General features: G+C 36.2%; 1 protein-coding gene across 1 annotated transcript; it reads left to right on the top strand.

Moving 5' to 3' along the window:
* The first annotated feature begins 12,364 nt into the window (after positions 1-12,364).
* On the top strand, positions 12,365-15,427 carry LOC122093445 ((R,S)-reticuline 7-O-methyltransferase-like). Its single transcript, XM_042663795.1, has 2 exons — positions 12,365-13,214; positions 14,931-15,427. The coding sequence occupies exons 1-2, from the start codon at positions 12,426-12,428 to the stop codon at positions 15,228-15,230; spliced, it is 1,089 nt and encodes a 362-aa protein (XP_042519729.1). The 5' UTR covers positions 12,365-12,425; the 3' UTR covers positions 15,231-15,427.
* The last annotated feature ends 4,165 nt before the right edge of the window (positions 15,428-19,592 follow it).

Below are 19,592 nucleotides of genomic sequence, written 5' to 3'. Positions count from 1 at the left end.
GCTTGGATATCTCAACCCAAGCATAGCCTTGTTGGGCTCAACCCAATCCAACGTGCCCCTTACTAATCTTGATTGGTCTAGATTGGCCCTAATTGACCATGACAGCCCCTCTATATTAAAAACAAAAAAAGTAAAGGTATACGTGAGTGGCGTGATTACAAAAGGTATTGATAATGAATGGAGACATTTAAAAAAAAGTATACATTTTATATGTTAATGTAGTCATATAATATATTTATTGTACATAATATTATAATAATATAATATATGTATAATATACATAAGGTTGGGTTGGGCCAGGCTAGGCCCAAAGCTCAATCGAAGCCCAGCTTGTCCTTGCATTGGGCCTAAAAATTCCAGCCCAAGTCCATCTTATGAGCAAAGTAGCTTAGCTCAAGCCCTAATTGGGCTCAGGGCGGATTTGGGCTGATCAGGCTTTTTTGAAACTTCTACTAGAGGTGATTTATAGGGGCCCGTTTGATAACGTTTCTGTTGTTTATGTTTCAAGAAACGGTAGAAACATAAATTTCTGTTTCTAGAAACAGAAACGGAATTGAAGGTGTTTGATAAGTCATGTTTTTAGAAGTCGATAGTAACTAGTGAAAGAATGGCCACAAGTCGTTTCTAGAAATGGCAACTTGTTTCGCCTGGGTCGTTTCTTGAACCATAAATAAGTAAAAATTTCTATTTCTATTTCTGAAAATAAGTGAAACGAAACAGTTTTATCAAACGCTTTTTACTCTGTTTCTGCTGTTTCTGGAAACAAAAATGGCAGAAACGCGTTTCTTGAAACGTTATCAAACGGGCCCTAGATCTTCAACTGAGGAATTTTTTGTAACGGAGATCCTAAATACAAGATGTATTAGGACCTTATAAGGACAACTAGAGACAGGATTTCAGTCCTTCATGGTATGATGTTTGCTATTGATGATTACCCTATGGAGCTAATCCAAATAGATGGTTAGGTGTTTCATGATATGAGAGAGGACAAAGTTGTTGTGAAGCACAGTCGATGTTATACAAATTGGGGCCAACAGTACTCTTTGCATCACGGTTGGGTTGTAGTACCCAATTCATCTACCAATCCTCTTTCATTATAGGCATTTGTGCTGTTAGATGACTAAGGGGAGGATAATTTCGACTTTGTTAATATGAGATGGAAGTTTATTTGGCATACATTTCTCTCATGTGATTTCATCAAGGGAGTATGGGTCGCTGGTCTTTTGAGACTCAATACGGAACTTTTAAATAATGTATCTTTTAATTCTCTCACTACGTACTTTTTTAATTCTGATATGATATTTTCTATTGATTTTCCCTTAATTAATTTTTTTATTTTTTTACTACTTCATCATGAACTGTTATTATATATATGAAAATATAGGAACCATGTACTTTTTGGACAATCTAAACACAACCCTTACACTGTCATACATCAGGTGGGATATTGGACTTCCTAATCCTTCCATCCCATTGGATAACAGGTGACTCTGACACATTCTATACCCTTCAATACATAAGTATCACATATTTAAATTACATCGTTTTAATCTGCAAGTGTTATAGACACTGTAAACCATATATCTGGATAGGCTACTAGTGGTATTAATAAGGGAAAATGTGTCTTACTGTATGGCAATTACATGATAACAAGAAAGAAATACTGAAGTCACAACTGGAGCTTTTTCTATGGGATGAAGCAGACCAAAGCGGGGACGGGGGTGGATTGATGGCATGGACCTGGGAACCCTTCTCTTTGACAGTAGTAAGGATGTGAATTTGAAATCGAAACCAAACCGAGCCATTTATATCAAAATCACAAAACCATGGACTTGGGAACCCTTCTCTTTGACAGTAGTAAGGATGTGAATTTGAAATCGAAACCAAACCGAACCATTTATATCAAAATCACAAAACCATTTAATAAATGGTTTGGTTTTAAGTTTAAGACCAGTTAGCTAAACAAAATACAAGAAAATTGGTCTTTAGCCACGGTTTTAACTGCGGCAATTGCTAATATAACCGTGGCAAAAGGTCAATAACCGCAGTTTGAAAACCGCGGCTAATCTGTGGCCAATACCACCGTGGCAAATGAGAAGACTTCTTTAGCCACGGTTTATATAAACTGTGGTTAGACACTTTGTTTTAACCACGATTTTTTAAACTGTAGTTAGTAAATTATTTTTTTCCATGGTTTATATAAACCGCGATTATTGCCATGCATTCTATTGTCAGGGTTCAAGAAAACTGTGGTCAGTATTTTGTACTTTAATCGCGGTTTTAAGAAACCGTGGTTCTTGATAATTTTACTTTAGCCTCGGCTTAGAAAAATGGAGGCAACTAAATTATTATTTAGCCACGTATTAAAAAATGCAGCAATTGTTTATCAATTCCCGCAGTTTGCTTTATTGTGCTCGATTTATTAGCGCAGTTTTTATATATATATATATATATATATATACTGTACTTGCTAGCTAACCCTGTAAACCAGAAACATTTTACCCAAACCCAATCCAGGGTTGGCTAAGCTCAAATTAAGAAAGGAAATAGAGATTAAAGCTAACAATGATCACCATTCTTGGGACTTGAGAGACAAAAAATGAGCACTTTTCACTCACATGTCCCATGTTTTGTTATGTTTGTTGGAACATCGAATATGTCAAGTACCCTGAACATCTAATATGACATGATATAACTCATAAATTTAAAAGACAATGTGAAGAGCGTTGTGCCAAGTTGGTTGAATTGTAAGGCAGTAAGTAAGGATAGTATTCATAACCCATTTTTTTAGAGGGTGTGTAATTAGATTTAAAACAAAAAAACGTTTGGGAAATCCAATAACAGATTTGTAACCCCTTATTGGACACGGACATATTGTTGTCCCAAAAATTTGGGAAGGTATATTTTCCGCTCTATTTCCAGAATAAATTTAATATATGAGACGGTTTTTTTCTCTCTTATAAATATATTTGAGACAAAATTTCTACCGTCCGAAAATTTGGGATTTCAAACACACATCCTCGTTTTTATGTTGTCCGATTTAAAAATAGAAGTCGGCAACTAATTTTATTATTTTAAGTCCTATTGCGCTCGCGGGAACTAGAAATAGGTTTGGGGATTTCAAAAAGAAAAGAAAACTAGCATATGATCGAGTGAGAAGTGTGGAGTGAGGAGTGAGGACTGAAGATAGAGGATCTGATCGAGTGAGGAGTGAGGATCTGATCAATTTTAAGGAAAAGGATTCCTTATACTTTGCTGTTCTTAGCCCATCCAACAACGTCAGTCACCGCTGCAAGTCCCAGGCGACAATCAACAATGTGCGCTGCAGTGCTGCTGATGCTTGGATTGAAGACCTGGCATATATTCCTGCTATTGATTTAGTTAAACACATTCGTTGTTGCTGCTGCTCTGAAAGAGAAGATGCTACTGTTGCTCAAAGTTATTATAGTAATGACCATTTACCGACGTCCATAATAGGTAAGAGTAAACCCCCCCCCCGCCCCTTTTATTTCTTTTTCTTTGTTGCCTTCAACACCAAACGATTTCTCAAAGTCTAGTGGGTGCCAGGGAATAGTAGTTTAGAAATGTATTAGTTGGGCTTCATTGATAACAAAAGAGTAGTAGTTTCCTATGCTTCGATAGCTAGCTAGGTTTTTTATCAGCAATGGATCTTCAAAGTATCTACTACGCTTGGCTACTAGTTTCTCTCTTTCAAATTACATCTATAGAAGCTGTGACAAATTCTGAGGATGGTAAGGTCTTGTTCCACTGGTTAATTTCATCTTCATAAAGATATCAGATTAGTTCCAATATCTTTAATTTCTTGATGCAGGTGATGCTCTGTCTGCCCTCAACTTTGATTGGCAGAATATACCAACTAATTGGGTGTGTTCAGATCCTTTTGGGGATGGTTGGGATGGGATTAAGTGTTCTAGTTCTCGAGTGATCTCCATCTAAGTCATTACTAAATTTATTATTTTTCTATCAGTTATCAATGATTTCAACTTTGTGAAAATTCTTGATACTTCTCTTCCCCTTCTTCAATTTCTATATCAGAACAATATTAAGCAGTGGGCTAAAAGATCAGTTTTCAGGAAACATACAGTTCCTCTCTGAGTTGCAGACACTGTAAGTCTTCCATTGCATTTTGCCTTCTCTGTCGTAACTCTGAAATAGGATTTGATTGAACAGATATGATTATGTCTTTTTAATAGGGAAATGGATGAAGATTGGTGTAATACTTTCGAGCTTAAACTTACAAGATAGGTTGAGGATTTGAGATAACATGTACTTTAATCCAGAAATTGATAGATATGAGTTCATATTTCTTTTGTTGTTATAATTAAGATGGGTTTCTAGAAGCCTAAAGATTAGGTTCAGAAACTCATTTGAAAACCAGAAGCCCAATGAATGAATATTGACCAGAATTAAGAATAAGTGATAAACAGTAATCTGCATCTCAGATTTGAATCAAATATAGGAATAAAATTTTAAAAGTTGAACTTGATCCAAGGGTCTGATCTCGAGTTTCAGAAGAATCCTGCTTGAAATAGGACTTCTAAAAACAAGAATTGATGTTAGTAACTAAGTGATTTCTGATCAGTAAATAAACTCAATCAGATGCAGTAGCGACAGTTAATAGAATATAGAATAGGATTGAAGAGTAATCTGAGATATTATGGAAAACAAAATTTATTGATGGAAACTAGAAAACAGAGAATAAAAGTAAGAAGACCAGCAAGCCTAGTAACAATAGGAATCAGATGCTAAGAGATCAGATTCAAAATTTGAAATCATACAGTTGTAGGGTAGAACCTGATTGAACAATATGAAATCAGAATTAAACTGTCAATAGTAACAGGTAAGAAAATGAAGGTTTCAGATTTATAGCATGCACATGAACTTAGGTTAAGAACTAACTTGTTGCAGGAATTAAACAGTGAAGGTGAAGATACAAGAACAATATGACTTGAGATTCACACCCTAGCCTTGATTAGCATCCCACTGACCCACATAGCATCAAATCAGGCAGCAACTACATCCCACAACCATTAATCTGACTCTCATAGAGTATTGAGCAGTAATGGCATACTTTATACATAGTAAAAATCAATGGGAGAGGGTTAATTAGCCCTTACATTATTATATAGAAGTAGCAAAGGCCAATAAAAATAAAAACTCAGCTTTTACAAAGAAATGAATAAACATGCAATAAAGTTAGAGAAAACTATTCCTAAACAAGTCCATCAATTATGGTTTTGTAGGTGATGACCCAGATCACCCTTAAACTGAGTTAACTCGTAAGTTGTTGACTCAGTGTCTTCTTGCTTCTTCTTTAGTACTTTTTAGGGTAGCTATCTTGGTGATCTGTATCAGATTATCAATGTCCTTATCTTACATTAGGGGAATGCTGATTTTTATCCTCCTCTATGATTGACATGAAATTTTTTTTCTATAGCAGGAAGAGTCTTATGGGGCATAGTACTTGGTTCATCCAATAGGGCAGGCTTACAAAAATGTTGTAGGTAGTCATTTGGAGCCAGTGTTGAAGCTGATGAATACGACAATGACAGTATAAAGATGTGAAGTCATCCAGGTACTATTTGCAGTATGTCCTTTTGTTTTGATTGATGACCTCGTCACTTTGTACAGAAATGTGGGGAGGGGGGAAGATGGATTGGACATATATACAAACAAATGTTTCAAATGAATAATGCCATGCAAATTAGTTTAAACTTATATGTTTCTTCTCTCCTTTTGTCAAGTATGAATCCAAATCCATGTCTCTTTCTTTGCCCCATTACAAATGCCCCACGTGCATTTGCATCTTCAGGTATAGACAATGAGGCCCTAGTCATTCTCAATAATATTGGATACATTTTTACTTATTTTTGGGGGGGATGGGGGAAGAGTGTTTCCTTTAACCCAGGTTTAAAAACCTAGATGGTTAGTCATGGCAGATTCTGATTTGGATAGGCCTTGGAATTGTCATTTTCCAGGTATCCAAGGTTTTCCAGTAAAAGATTGGCTTGAATTGGATCGGGGAGAATCTGGATTGGTCCTGGCTAATTCCGATTCTTAAAAACTCTGCATCAACTGTAATTTTGATCAAGGGATGGATTTTAAAATTCTCTCTCTCTCTCTCTCTCTCTCTCTCTCTCTCTCTCTAATTAACTCCTTTGTTGAGTGATATATAGTTGATCGAGAGTAAGTTGATGGGTACAACAGTTAGGACGAAGGAATTCTTTGGATATAGAGTACAACTTCTTATTTCATTCCATGCAAATGATTTGGTTGTCTCATCTCAACCATGTAATTAATGATGGTGAAACTCTTTTCTCTAATACCTTGCTAATATACCTATGCTCGCTAAGAGTGGAGTTGTTATTTATGTTAATAGAACTTCCTAAGAAGTAATCTAGCTTTACATGAATGGTTCAACTTAAGGAGAGTGCATGCCATGTTGGAGTGGTATGTTGCTATGATGAGAGTCTTCATCTTAGAGATGTCAAAGTTCCCTATTGAATAATTGTAAGCTAATGTGGTTTCTTATTGATTTATTGCCTTGAAATCATTTATCCTTTCTTTCATTCATTCTTCTTTGCTTTTCCTTTCTCGTCTTAAGACTTTGCCTGCAATGGTGTGTTATTCTCTACTTTTATCACCTTTTGATTCTCTCCTTCTATTATTGCGTTTTGGAGCTTTCCATTGGCTACTTGAATGTTGTTTACGATTTTTTATTTTTTGTTTTTTTTTTCCTGACATTACCCAGATTCAGTGCCAACTATCAGGGTTTTTTCTATTCTCATTTCATTTTTAATATTTTCTTCAATAAGGCTCATATCCAATAACTTCATAAAACAGTTCAACTTCTTATATCTTATGTTGCTAGATTTTTTTTTAAATGGATGAAGAACCTTTGTAAACACATAAGGCACCGCGTGTAATTCTGTTGTGGGTCATGGTGCAGGTTTACTATCCAATTTTGAATTGAAATCTTTGATTTTGAAGACATTATGACTATCTATTTTTTTTTCTACAATTTGTCGTTAACCCGTTTCTGCCTGAACTTTCATATGGAACAATTGCTTTGAATATTTAAATTTAAAATTATACTGCCCTCTTCCATTTACTTAACACTTAATATATCTTGGGTTTTTCTTTTGCCGTTTTGTCAAGTAGAATTTCCAGCAACTGGTGTTGTGTTTGATCAGTTTGAATCATTTTGTTTTCAGTAGGTCCTTTTGAAAGGCAAAGTCGTGAAGAACTAAAGAAGGTTAAACATATAGTTCATCCTGTTGTACTCTTTCAAGAATACTTATTTTAACTACTAACATAACTTTTATCTTTGTTGCAGTCCATAATGGAGCTTATAGTTCTAGTTTCAAACCAAATTACACATCAGGTGATTTGATGGTCTGCAAACAGCATTCTATTCATCCTTCACTATAAATAACCATGACAAAAATATTAACTAATTATTTGTGGAAATGTTCCAATTTGCAGCTTAGGTAAGAGCAACGAACCAATAAGAAAGTTTGGAGGAAAGAGGTTGCTGCCAAGGGGAACTTTGAGGATGGATTGGGCATAGACAACCACTTGGATTGTATGTTTAGAATAATTTCTCTGAAATATTAGTTTTATTTGATGATTATGTAAATATTAAGTCTTTGTATGGATTTCTTTCATGTTAATACTTTTGGATGATATAATTATTAACTGTTGTCTGGTTAGATCTAGTAATGTGTAAGAACAGGGTCATTATATTATGCATGCCAGCAAAATGAAAATTTTTTTTTCCTACATGATTTTTAGAGATGAATTTTTTCCGTCTCTAAATGCATAAAGCTTTTCTTATTTGCAACGGAAATTATATGTCTTTATAAGGTGGACATTATTCAAGACAGAAAAAATTTGTCCCAAATGATAAAGTATTTAAAAAAACTTTTACTAATTGAGACGGAAGTAATCTGTCTCTATAAGGAGGAAACTATTAAGGACAATAAAAATCTGTCTCAAATGATAAACACCTTTCTTATTTGAGACGGCAGTTATCTGTCTCTATAAGGAGGAAATTGTTAAGGACAGTAAAAATCTGTCTCAAATGATAAACAACTTTCTTATTTGAGACGGTAGTTATCTGTCTCCAATGACATAGTTTTTTAATAGTTTACGACGGTAAGTAAGGGTGGCAAATAATCCTTTAGTTACAGAGACAGAAATATACTGTCGCTAAGTTACCTGGCCAACACAATATTTGTGACAGATTTTTCCATCGCTTTAGTTTCTATTTGCAACGGTTAGTTTCTGCCTCAAAATTTGTCGCAATTAACCACTTAGAGAAGGAAAAAAATTTCCGTCTCTTAAATTATGCGACGGCCGTTGTAACGACAGTTTTGGGATGGAAATTTATACTGTCCCTAATAGGTATTAGCGACACTATTTTAGTATTTGGGACAGATAATTTCCGTCCCAAAAACCCTTTTTTCTTGTAGTGACTTCTCCTAAGGCAGGGTCTTTTGGTTCCCTCATCTGAATTAAGTCACTCATTCGTATTGGCTGCATCTGAAGTCCTCGGTTGTAAATGGCCATGCCACTTCGAATGATTCTCTATAAGTTTATTGGGAAGTCAGGCCTCAAAATTCCCTACAAGGTATTTGGGTGTGGAAATCTTCAAGGGAAGAGTGAAGAAAAATCATCTTTTACCTTTGATGGATAAGATTAAATGCAGATTGGCTGCCTGGAAAGGGAAGCTCCTCTCGATGGCTGGTCGGGTGGAGTTGGTTCGATCAGTAATTTCGAGTATTCCTATCCATAATTTTGCAGTTTATTGGTGGCCCCAGTCCATTATTAAAACTGTAGAGCGGTGGATGAGAAATTTTATCTGGTCGGGTCAAATGGAGGTGGGGAAAAAAATTGTGATAAAATGGGAGAACACTTGCAAGCCCAAGGATAAGGGCGGTTTGGGTATCAGAAAACTGAGAGAGGTGAATAAAGCTTGTTTATGCAAGCTCGCCTGGCAGATTAAACATGAAGACAATATTATGAGCAAATTTTTTAGAGCAAGATTTGTTCAGAAAGATGGCTCTCTCAGAAAGGGATATAAATCTTCCTCCATTTTTCCGGGGCTGAAGAGGGTGTGGAAATTCGTGTCGGACATGGAAAGATGGACAGTGGGAAATGGGGAAAAAATCATGTTTTGGACAGATAAATGGTTAGAAAATTCTTCCCTGGCGGAGTCTTCTAATTTGGAGCAGAAAATGTTCATAGGGAGGACTATGCAACTGGCAGATCTTAATCGAAATGGTGAATGGTCTTTTCCAAATGTTTCTTCGAAATTTCTTGCTGAGACCTTTGAGAAGGCAAAAAGAATTTCTTTATCGCCTATGGAGGATATATGTCATTGGAAGCTGTCAAATTCTGGGGCATTCTCTTTGCGATCAGCGTGGGAGGAGATTAGGGGGAAAAATCAGAAATTCCCTTGGTTTTCTATTTTATGGAAATCCAAGATTCAGCCTCGTCAAGCTGTGTTTGGTTGGAGGCTTGCTCATAATCGGTTACCCACGGATGAGGAGGTGCGCAGAAGGGGTGTGATGATGCCTTCTAGGTGCATTTTGTGTAGTCACGCAGAAGAATCTATCCCTCATTTATTCATTCATTGTGAGTACACCCAATCTCTGTGGAATTCTTTTTGTGATTTATTCGGTATCAGGTGGCAGCCCCTTGATAGAATGGGGGACCTTTTAGCATGGTGGAAACGGAAAGGGAAGAATTTAACATTTTCAACTGTGTGGCTTTGTGGCTTTATTCTGATCCCATATGCTGTCTGGATGGAGAGAAATGCTAGATATCATGATGGTGCAGCTCTTCATTATAAACATATATTTGCTCGAGTGAAAGGAGAAATTTGTATGATTTCTAGTGTACATCTTGGGAAACCCCTTTCCATCCCGGATCTGATATGTGCTAGAAGAATAGGAATTCCTCGGGTAACAAGAACTCGTAGAGAGATTATTGAAGTTCGATGGTGTCTCCCATTTCCAGGATGGATTAAGCTAAATACTAATGGATGCTCCTTGGGTAATCCAGGGAAGGCCGGAGCAGGCGGTATTTTCAGAAACGAGAAGGGGGACAGCCTTTTGAACTACAGAGAATATGTCGGTATCAGAACAAATTTTGAAGCGGAAATTTTGGCAGTGATCGCTGGTCTTGAACAGGCAAAGATAAATGGTTTTCAGCATCTTTGGATTGAATGCGATTCTACGGCAGTGGTAATCCTTCTTTCTAAAGGTTTAGTTCCATGGTTTGCTCTACAACGATGGAGGAGTCTGTTATCTTACCTGAATTCAATAAATTGGAACGTGACGCATTGTTACCGGGAGGCAAATGTGATTGCTGATTTTTTGGCAAAATCATCAGCGAGATTTGAAGTGTCGTATCCAGTGGAAGCTTGGCCTCGGTTGGTTTCAATGGAATTGGATTTGGATGCTAACCAGCGTCCAAGATATCGCTTTATGAACTTATAGATTTTTATTTCGACTAAGATTTAAGGGGGCCTTTTCCTGCTGATGGCAATGCCGAAGGTGGGGCTGGTCAAATTTTATCTTAGTCTATTTCTTGTATGATGGTGGTGATATCTTTTTTTTTCTTTTATATTGGGATGTACATTCTTTATTTCTTCTTAATACAACGAATCTTTAGCGAAAAAAAAGATTTACTCCCATGTTTAGAAAAATAGTGCTCAAGACGAAAAACATCTAAGGTACATAAAATCCTAGGATATTTTCTGCAGATCTGCATATGAGATTTCCCCCACCCCACCAAAAAAGAAAAAAAATTCAATCCCAGTATGACTAAAAGAGTTGTTCCTTGTAGCCAATAAAAGAATTGAAGCATATTCCATTCTTTTAAACACTCGAAAAACTTGGGATGACAACAAATCTCTAGAGATGGGAATGCAATGCATTACTTAGAAACTCAACATGAGGGCCGTCTCAGATCCTAATTTTTTAATATATTACAAGAAAGAAAAAAGAAACTATGATAAGTAGAGATATTTTCTACTTGAAGATTTGCATGATGGTTTCTCTTTACTTGCGGAAGCTGCTAAATTATGCCTCCGTGAAGTGGTAGATGATATTTAGTCCGGATCAAAGCTCTAACATTAACTACTTCGTTGTTGTGTACACCTTGTTCGTGCTCTCCTTCCACTTCATATCTCATTCTCTATGTTGAGCACCATTTTATTTTATCATGCTTTGTTATTTAGATACATTCTTTTCTTACCTATATGGGATGGAAAATTAAATATGATTGCGGTTTCATGGATCTCTGTGGATCAATTGAACTAAAATTAGATAGAATCTAGCATGGTAATTCAGGCTTATATTTTGTGTGAGTGCAGTTTCTTTTGTAAACAATTCTTTCTACAATAAAGTTGGAAGAGAAATCTAAATTTCTTTCCATGGATCGGTATTGGTATCCGTATATACCAATAACATACCGTCCCTTAAATCCTTGATTATACTCGTACTAGAACTTTACACATTGATCTAAATAAAGTTTACTTACACCAAAAAAAAATTAATAATAATAATTATTATATCAGGTATACATCTATTTTTTTCCTCAATAGAGGATTTGCTGTTTGAGATTATCGTCAATTATTTTCTGACAGATGGGCCCTATTTTGACTATGGCGCTTTTGTCCTTATCTAACAATGGGAGGATTAATGTTTCCACCTCCTGCATCCAACCAGTGTGGGGTAGCATTGTTCAAGTGCATGGTATTGGATTCAAAATCGTTATCGAGGAATCTGATACAGTAATATTATCAAAATTTTGAACTATGGTTTGAGTAAATTTATTTTTATTTTTTATTTATTTTATACTAAAATTTAGCCGTTAATATGTATGTGAGGTTTTTTATCATATATATGGACTAACATATATACTATAAAGTGGTAATAATAGTCATGTATTACATTTTACTAATCATAAGGACACCTAAAAGATATATTGGCCGTATCCGCTTTATTGTTGGAGACCCATTTGTCGATTCTTTCCAATCACAAATCATCCATAAGACCACAGCTCCACTTCAATTTTTGGAAGAGCGTACATTTTGGAATGAGAAACCATTCACCACAAAGCTTTAGATGTACCTTTAGAGGAGTATTACGAGGATATTAAAAAAAAAAAATCTTTTAGAATTTGTGAACCCTAAGATGATGTAAGATGATGTGATGAGCCTTGTAACGTGACAAAACTAAAATCTCCTGTCCCAACTACTCCCTAAATCTACCTGAAATGACTGATGCCCAATTTAGGTGGAATCCCATATCTGAAATGACTGATGCCCAACTTCTTTCTTCGTTGTGTGGTGTGTGTGTGTGTGTGAGAAAGAGAGAGAGAGAGAGACAGAGATGCCGAAGCAGGAGGAGCTAATAGAGGAGGAAGGAACACTGCAAGGGCAAGTAGAGATATGGAAGATAATGTTTAGCTTCGCAGAATCGATGGCCCTGAAATGTGCGGTTGAGTTACGTGTAGCCGATATAATCAACTCCCACGGCCATCCCATTACCTTACAGGAGATCGCCGCCGGCATCGACTCTCCTTCTCCGGACGTCGACTGCCTCGCACGGGTCATGAGGCTATTGGTACGCAAACGCATCTTCACCTCATCACAACCCATAGCCGACGACATCAAAGAGACTGTCTATGGGCTAACCAACTCCTCCAAATGGCTCTTAAGGGACTCCTCCACCTCACCAAGCCTGGCAGCAATGGTGCTAGCGGAAGACCATCCATGGCTTATGGCTCCTTGGCATTACCTTACTAAATGTGCCCAAGAAGGCGGCGTGGCTTTCACCAAAGCTCATGGTTGCCAGATCTGGGACTTCGCTGCTGCCAACCCAGAGTTCAACCACCTCTTCAATGAGGGCATGGCTTGCACTTCAAAAGTTGTTCTTGAGGCTGTGTTGTCGGCCTACAGGGAAGGGTTTGCGGGTATGGGATCAGGGTCGGTGGTGGTGGATGTCGGCGGAGGGACTGGGATGGCGGTGGCGGAGATCGTGAAGAGTCATCCACATGTGAAGGGGATCAACTTTGATCTACCACATGTCGTAGACACAGCACCTCAGTACACTGGTGTCTCTCATGTCGGAGGAGATATGTTTGTGTCTATTCCCAAAGCTGATGTTCACTTCCTCAAGGTAAACTTCTACTTAACTCTATAGTAAGAGAAACCAATCAAGGGATTAATCAGATTAAACTAGCAGTCTTTTTTCTCATTCATTTTGTAAAACATCAATTAATTCCAAAACCTTAGGAAATTTGTAGACAAAAACTTTTAAAAAATATGAGAGAGAGAGAGAGATTAATCAGATTAAAAGCAGTCTTTTCATTTGGTAAAACATCAATTGCAAATATAAGAGTGAGAGAGAGACCAGGCCTCTCCCTTACATTATGGGTTTGGAGCTATCCACCCTTGTCATTTTGTGCAAATATTTCTTTGGGTGCAAGAACCACTAGGGTAATATGGGGAACCCACAAGGGCAAGCAAGTGGTCATACTTATTATTAGTTATTAATCTACGTAATGGTAAGAGGGTTGCATTAGGCAATACTTGGCTTGAGTTAGGGCCTCCCCCCCCTTTTAATGTATTCATTATTCACAAATAATAATAATAATAATAATAATAATAATAATAATAATAATAATAATAATAATAATAGCATTAGATAAACTTTTCCATTTATATTCTTAGTGATTAATTTGCTTTTGGATATTATCATGTTTTATTCTGTCACATGAACAAATCTGTTTGGCTTAAAATTGAACAAGTGAGTATTGAAATGATAATATAATGAAGAAAGGTTGAATTCTATAATTCAAAAGATTAATTTATTTTTCATTAAAAAAAAAAGTAAAGCTATGAAATAGAAGCTCAACAAAGTATATGGTATCAAGATCTCAGAGTTAAGCCAATGCAAGATTAAACCAGCAATATTTTTCTTTTTTATTAATTTGGTAAAATCATCTATTCTTAATCGTGACGAAATTAGAAGAAAAAAAAATAGAGAGAGAGAGAGAGAGAGAGAGAGAGAAGTTTATTTCTCTCTCCGGTGCATTTAGCCTACCCCTTTACATAATGGGTTTGGAGCCGTCAATACTTGTCCTTTTTATACATTTTTCTTTTTGGCGCAATGTCCCCTCAAAGATGGACATGTATATTAAGCCCACAAGGGGAGAAACTGCTGAACAATATCTAATAATTCCTCAGGAAATGACGAAATACTTAAAATCCAAATCAACATTTAACCAGAAAAAAAAAATCCAAATTAAAGTATAATATCAATTGATACACTTTTTTTCCTTTGCATTGTCAGTGACTATTCTGGTTTTGATTCTTATCTTGTTTTTCAATGTTTTATATTGTCATATGAAAAAATCTGTTTGACTTAAAATTGAACTAGTAAAATTATATAACAATGTGCCAAAGTATTTTGGGTACCAAGAAAACCATCACTTAATAAATTTGCTTAATAAAGGTTGAAGTATTTAATTCAAAAGCTTAAGTTATTATATGGAATCCGAACTCATATATGAAGTTATCCAAATTCAATCTTAGTGTTGGCCAATCTGAGATTATTCCCAACAATCCTTTCACATGTTCCCCTTTGATCTTTTCGGTGATAGCATGTGTATCCCTTCACTTTTGGATGACTGTAGACATATGTTTAATTAACATGATAGGTATGATGCCTTGTACCATGTTGAAGTAACCAACGGAAAAGCTTAAACCATTATGGATAAACCCATATGGTATATGAAGTCATTCAAGATCCTAGAGCTATCCAATATAAGATTATTTCCATTACTAATGCCATCTTCATATTTTTTTTTATTTTTTTTATATACATGTATAGTGGGTATTGCATGATTGGAGCAATGAAATCTGCATAAATATTTTGAAGAATTGCCGGAAAGCATTGCCAGAAAAAAATGGAAAGATTATAATTGTTGAAGTGGTGCTGGAGCCAGAAGGAAAAGGCTTATTTGCTGAAACTGGATTGGTGCTTGATTTGCTTATGATTGCTCATACCTCTGGTGGGAAAGAGAGGACCAAGATAGAATGGAAAAAGTTGTTGGAGGAAGCAGGATTTCCTAGCCATAAAATCATCCAAATTCCAGCTCTTCCATCTATTATTGAGGCCTACCCAGAGTGATTTAGTTTCTTGATTGTGCTTGTCTTTGAACCCTAGGTAAAGATATATATACAATGTGTACATTGGAATAATAAATAATGCATGCTGTGAATGCTAGAATTGTCTCTATCATTACCTCTAAATTGTGTTTGTGAATAATATCAATTCTCAAAGGTCCAATGAATAGGATGTTTAGTGATTATGGTCTGATTTATACATCTCAAAACTTGTGCTTTTTGATATATATATATATATATATTTTTTTTTTCTTACTCACTTTTAAGATCTTGAGTTGTAACTAAGTCTTTACCCAAAAAAAAAAAAAGCTGTAATTAAATATAAGGAGAGGCTGGGTTTCCTGAAAGGTAGCATGGTCCCTACATAGCTCGTAGACCAATGGGAGCATTAGTAGAAGCATCAATAGGGTTGGGATTTCTACCTTTCATGAGGGGTGGGACAGTCATTTAACCCTCCACCGTGTCTTGGTATGGGGGCCCTTTTAGGCTTCTTCTCTCTAAAATTTAAAATTATTACATTAATAGGAATAAATATTCATATTACTAATTTAAAATAAAGATTAGAAAAGGTTCTTTGAGTGACCACAGTGGGTATAATAGCATCCTACATGTATCCTATCCTACATTTCAAGGCCTACCACCCTAAACATTTAGGGTTAGGCTCAACCAATGAACTCACTATATAAACCCAAGATTCGTTCATTTATAGGCTGCCCAAATCCTTTCTTATTCCCATTGGTTGTTGCTTTTGAAAATCATATGCACCTCTAATTCTACCAAAAAATGTGTATCTCTAATCAGTAACATGCGCAAGCTTGAGACAAATAAATTTTGTAAAGGTTTCTTTTACTTTCAGTGAAAGGAATACCGCAACTGGGATGCCACAATGATATGCCTCCTGTATCCTGTATTTGAATATCTGAACTACCATTTCCATTATGCAAGGAGTCTCATCCAAGCACCAAACATGAGAGGAGATTTTCTCTTCATCATGGATGACGGAAAACCCATTTTAATAAGTTTTGGAGAAAGTTTTCTTTCACTTATGGTGCGGGAAACACCCATGATCTAAGATCATCAATACTCCCCGTATGTGTTAGAGGTTGAAAATACCCTTCATTGTTTTCTTTGCCCATCCAACACCAACAATGACCATTAGAGACGGAATTCCTACTTCATTGTGGCTTAAGGAAAATTTATCCATAAGGGCCCGTTTGTTTAGAAGGGTTTTGATGGGGTGGGATTATGGTACGGATTTTTCTAACCCCGTTGAAAAGTGTAACGTTTGGTTGAGTGGGGTAGAAAAGTGTCTAAACAACATTTAGAGCTTTTCCTATATGTTAATGTGGCATTCACCTCAATCCCTTTCAAAGTCCCACCAAATTGGTGGGACTTTGTGGGGCGGTAATGTTCATTGTTCAACGTCTCTCTCTCTCTCTCTCTCTCTCCCTCAGATTCTTATTCTTCTTCTTCTCACGCTATCTTTGGTAGTTTCCGTCAGATCCCGTCGACTTTTCCGACAACTCTTCGCTGGAGCTTGAAAACACCGATTGATGATTCGAAGGCGGCCATGCTACATCACAACCACCGCCCATAAATTTATCATTAACCTATGCAGATCCCGAAGGAACGACAAAAGAACCACCTCTCCGTTGTGATTGTGAACTGAGGCTTCCCACTAGATACGATTTCTCGTCCAACTCGATCTAATCATCGAAGACAGAGAAGCAAGCAATGGTCTCTGGATCACTATCCCTAACCATCGTGTCTTGTTGTAGATTCCATCTGAATCCATTGTCTTTGTGGGGTAGTTTCACAAGATCAATAATAATAATAATAATAATAATAATAATAATAACTACAATCGATTTGCTGTACATGTAAATGATACAAAACTCAAAACCCAAATACAAAGCCATTTCTAATTCTCTCTCTCTCTCTCTCTCTCTCTCTCTCAGGTATGTTATCTTGATCCCCCTTTGATGATCTCTTTCTCTCTCTCTCTCTCTCCCACATCCCTCCCCATTTCTTCCTCTCTTCTCCTTCTTCACTTTCTTTGCATCTATGTTCCTCATATCTCTTCATTTATGGCATCCCCGGGATTAGGGTTTCTGCGTTTTGGATTGTTAGTGTTTTTGGTACCGTTGATATTATCATGGCCGATGCTCTGGCTAGCCTTGGCGGTGGTAGTCATGGAAGTGGTCATCAAAGCCCGTTCTTGAACGTCTTCTTTTCTCTCTCTTCTCTCTCTCTCTCTCTCTCTCTCTCTTCTCTCAACTCCCACCCAATCAAACATGATGGGATGGGATGCTACAGTAATTTCACCACATCTTTACTTTTATATCTTTAACCCCACTAACATATGCGTCCCATACTAACAACGCCCCCACTCCCAACTCCCCTCTTAAAAAATGGGCCCTATGTTTATATCTCTAGCTTGAACTTTGCAATTTTTATGAAGTGGATAGGTTGAAGAGACAAGCCCAGGCCCAGGTTCAAGTTTACAACTTAAGGCCTAGGACCAACTTCACGCCAAAGCACCATCAATTTGTCCCTTCAAATTAAGCAGTTATTTGTTATGGAAGAGGCAAGCCGAGGCTAGATTCTCTGGGTTTGACAAGGGTTGGACTAATTTCAGCCCAGACTCCCATTAACTGGGCTGGTCCATCAAGGAGTCAGGTATTATTTATCCATCGACATTCTTTAGATATAAAGGCTAACAAAACATAGGGAGAAGGTTTCCTCGCTGGCACCAGGGGAAGGAATCTGAAGCCGGATGGACAAGGCTGCATAAGTAAAACAAACATATGGGCCACATAGCTTGGCAGTGATCCTTTTTCCCTTTTATGCATGTAGAGTAAATTTTCCCCTACCGGATTGAAACTTTCATTACTCTATTCTCGGGTTTACAAATATGTTCTCTAAAATGACTTCCCAGTATTTGTGTGCATCTGAACCCACCAGAGCTAAAGGAAAACTCGATCTTATGCTGCATGTGAAGGCTAGGGAAGTTTATCATTTTGTGGAAAGCTGACCTCCCAATATTTGAGGGATTTTTTTTTTTTTTTTTTGATAAATACAGACTTTGAGACTCGTAAGCTTATTTTATTGCCAATCATCTATCGAAAAAAAATTTACCAAAATAATAATAATAATAATAATTTAAACTTATTTATTTTTCATTAGAGGATCGAATATTGGGATGATGGGATCTGCTTCGTGATTTTTCGAGAGGCAGACCCATTTTGAACAAAAATCAAATAAAGAATAATTAAAAAAAAAAAAAAAACAAACAAAACAAAAACAAAAATAAAAAATCATGTGGTAGTTGGGAATGCCATCCTATATCCACGTCATGATGAGGTAGAAATATAAAAAAGCGAAAGAATTCTTGAGGTAAGAAACATCTCATGCGTGGGGTAATGAAAGTATAAACGGGAGCATTTTCAACATGCAAAGGGGTAGCATGATCTTTTATGCACATCTGTGTCTAGACATTTCCTTTGTCATACTGATGGGATTCCTTCCCCTCAAAAAAAAAAGCCACATAAACATAAAGATACCAATACGAATTGAATTGAATGGATATATCCCTTTAAATAAAATATATGTTTTTGGCTATTGTGAGCTATTTGACCGAATTGATATTGATGATCAATCTCAACCAATTCAAATACAATCCATACATAGTTGAAAATCTCAATGGAATCTCACTGAAATCTCGGATATTTTGGTATATATTTTTTTATCTATATAAAATTGTTTATAAAACAAAAAAAAGATACAATTTCAGTCATATTTCAGTCATTTCATCGGAATTTCGATCATTTTGATTAAAAAAAATACATTATTTCATGAAAATTTTAGTCATCTCAATCACTTCATTTCACTTATTTCGATCATTAGTCCTCTTAAATAGTCAAACAAAAGACAAAAAAATACATTGTTTAACAGAAATTTTAATGATTTTAAAACTACCAAAACATAGAAATAAAACGTGTTTTTGAACCTTGATCCAGCCAATCCCGATCCAATTCTAAAACCATGATGCGAACTGCCAAAATTTGGTCGGTTGTTTGGGCTTTCCTTTCCTCATTTTCACGCTTCTATGTTTCTAACTTTCTTGAAAATTGAAAACTGATCTCTCTCTCTCTCTCTCTCTCTCTCTCTCTCTCTCTCTCCATCTGACCAGTTTCAAAATATCAATACATAGTGTGATGCTGTAATCATTTAGTTATAGAAATGATGTTTCATGTCAAAAATAAAATTTTCAGTTTTTATGTCAAAATTTTATTTAAAATGGTGTTTGATAAACTTGTTTTAAGATTGATTACCCTAATTTTTTACTTCTTTTTTTTTTTTTTTT

The sequence above is a fragment of the Macadamia integrifolia genome, chromosome 11 (genome assembly GCF_013358625.1).
Source record: "Macadamia integrifolia cultivar HAES 741 chromosome 11, SCU_Mint_v3, whole genome shotgun sequence".
In the NCBI taxonomy this organism is placed as follows: Eukaryota; Viridiplantae; Streptophyta; class Magnoliopsida; order Proteales; family Proteaceae; genus Macadamia; species Macadamia integrifolia.
The sequence above is the reverse complement of the archived record's forward strand: the minus strand, read 5'-3'. Positions and strand labels throughout refer to the sequence as shown.

What these genes read in the sequence shown, in the direction of transcription:
- LOC122093445 (XM_042663795.1), top strand. Translation starts at nt 12,426, where the DNA reads ATGCCGAAGCAGGAGGAGCTAATAGAGGAGGAAGGAACACTGCAAGGG. An exon ending in CTGATGTTCACTTCCTCAAG is followed by an intron (nt 13,215 to 14,930) that starts GTAAACTTCTAC and finishes ATACATGTATAG; the next exon opens with TGGGTATTGCATGATTGGAG.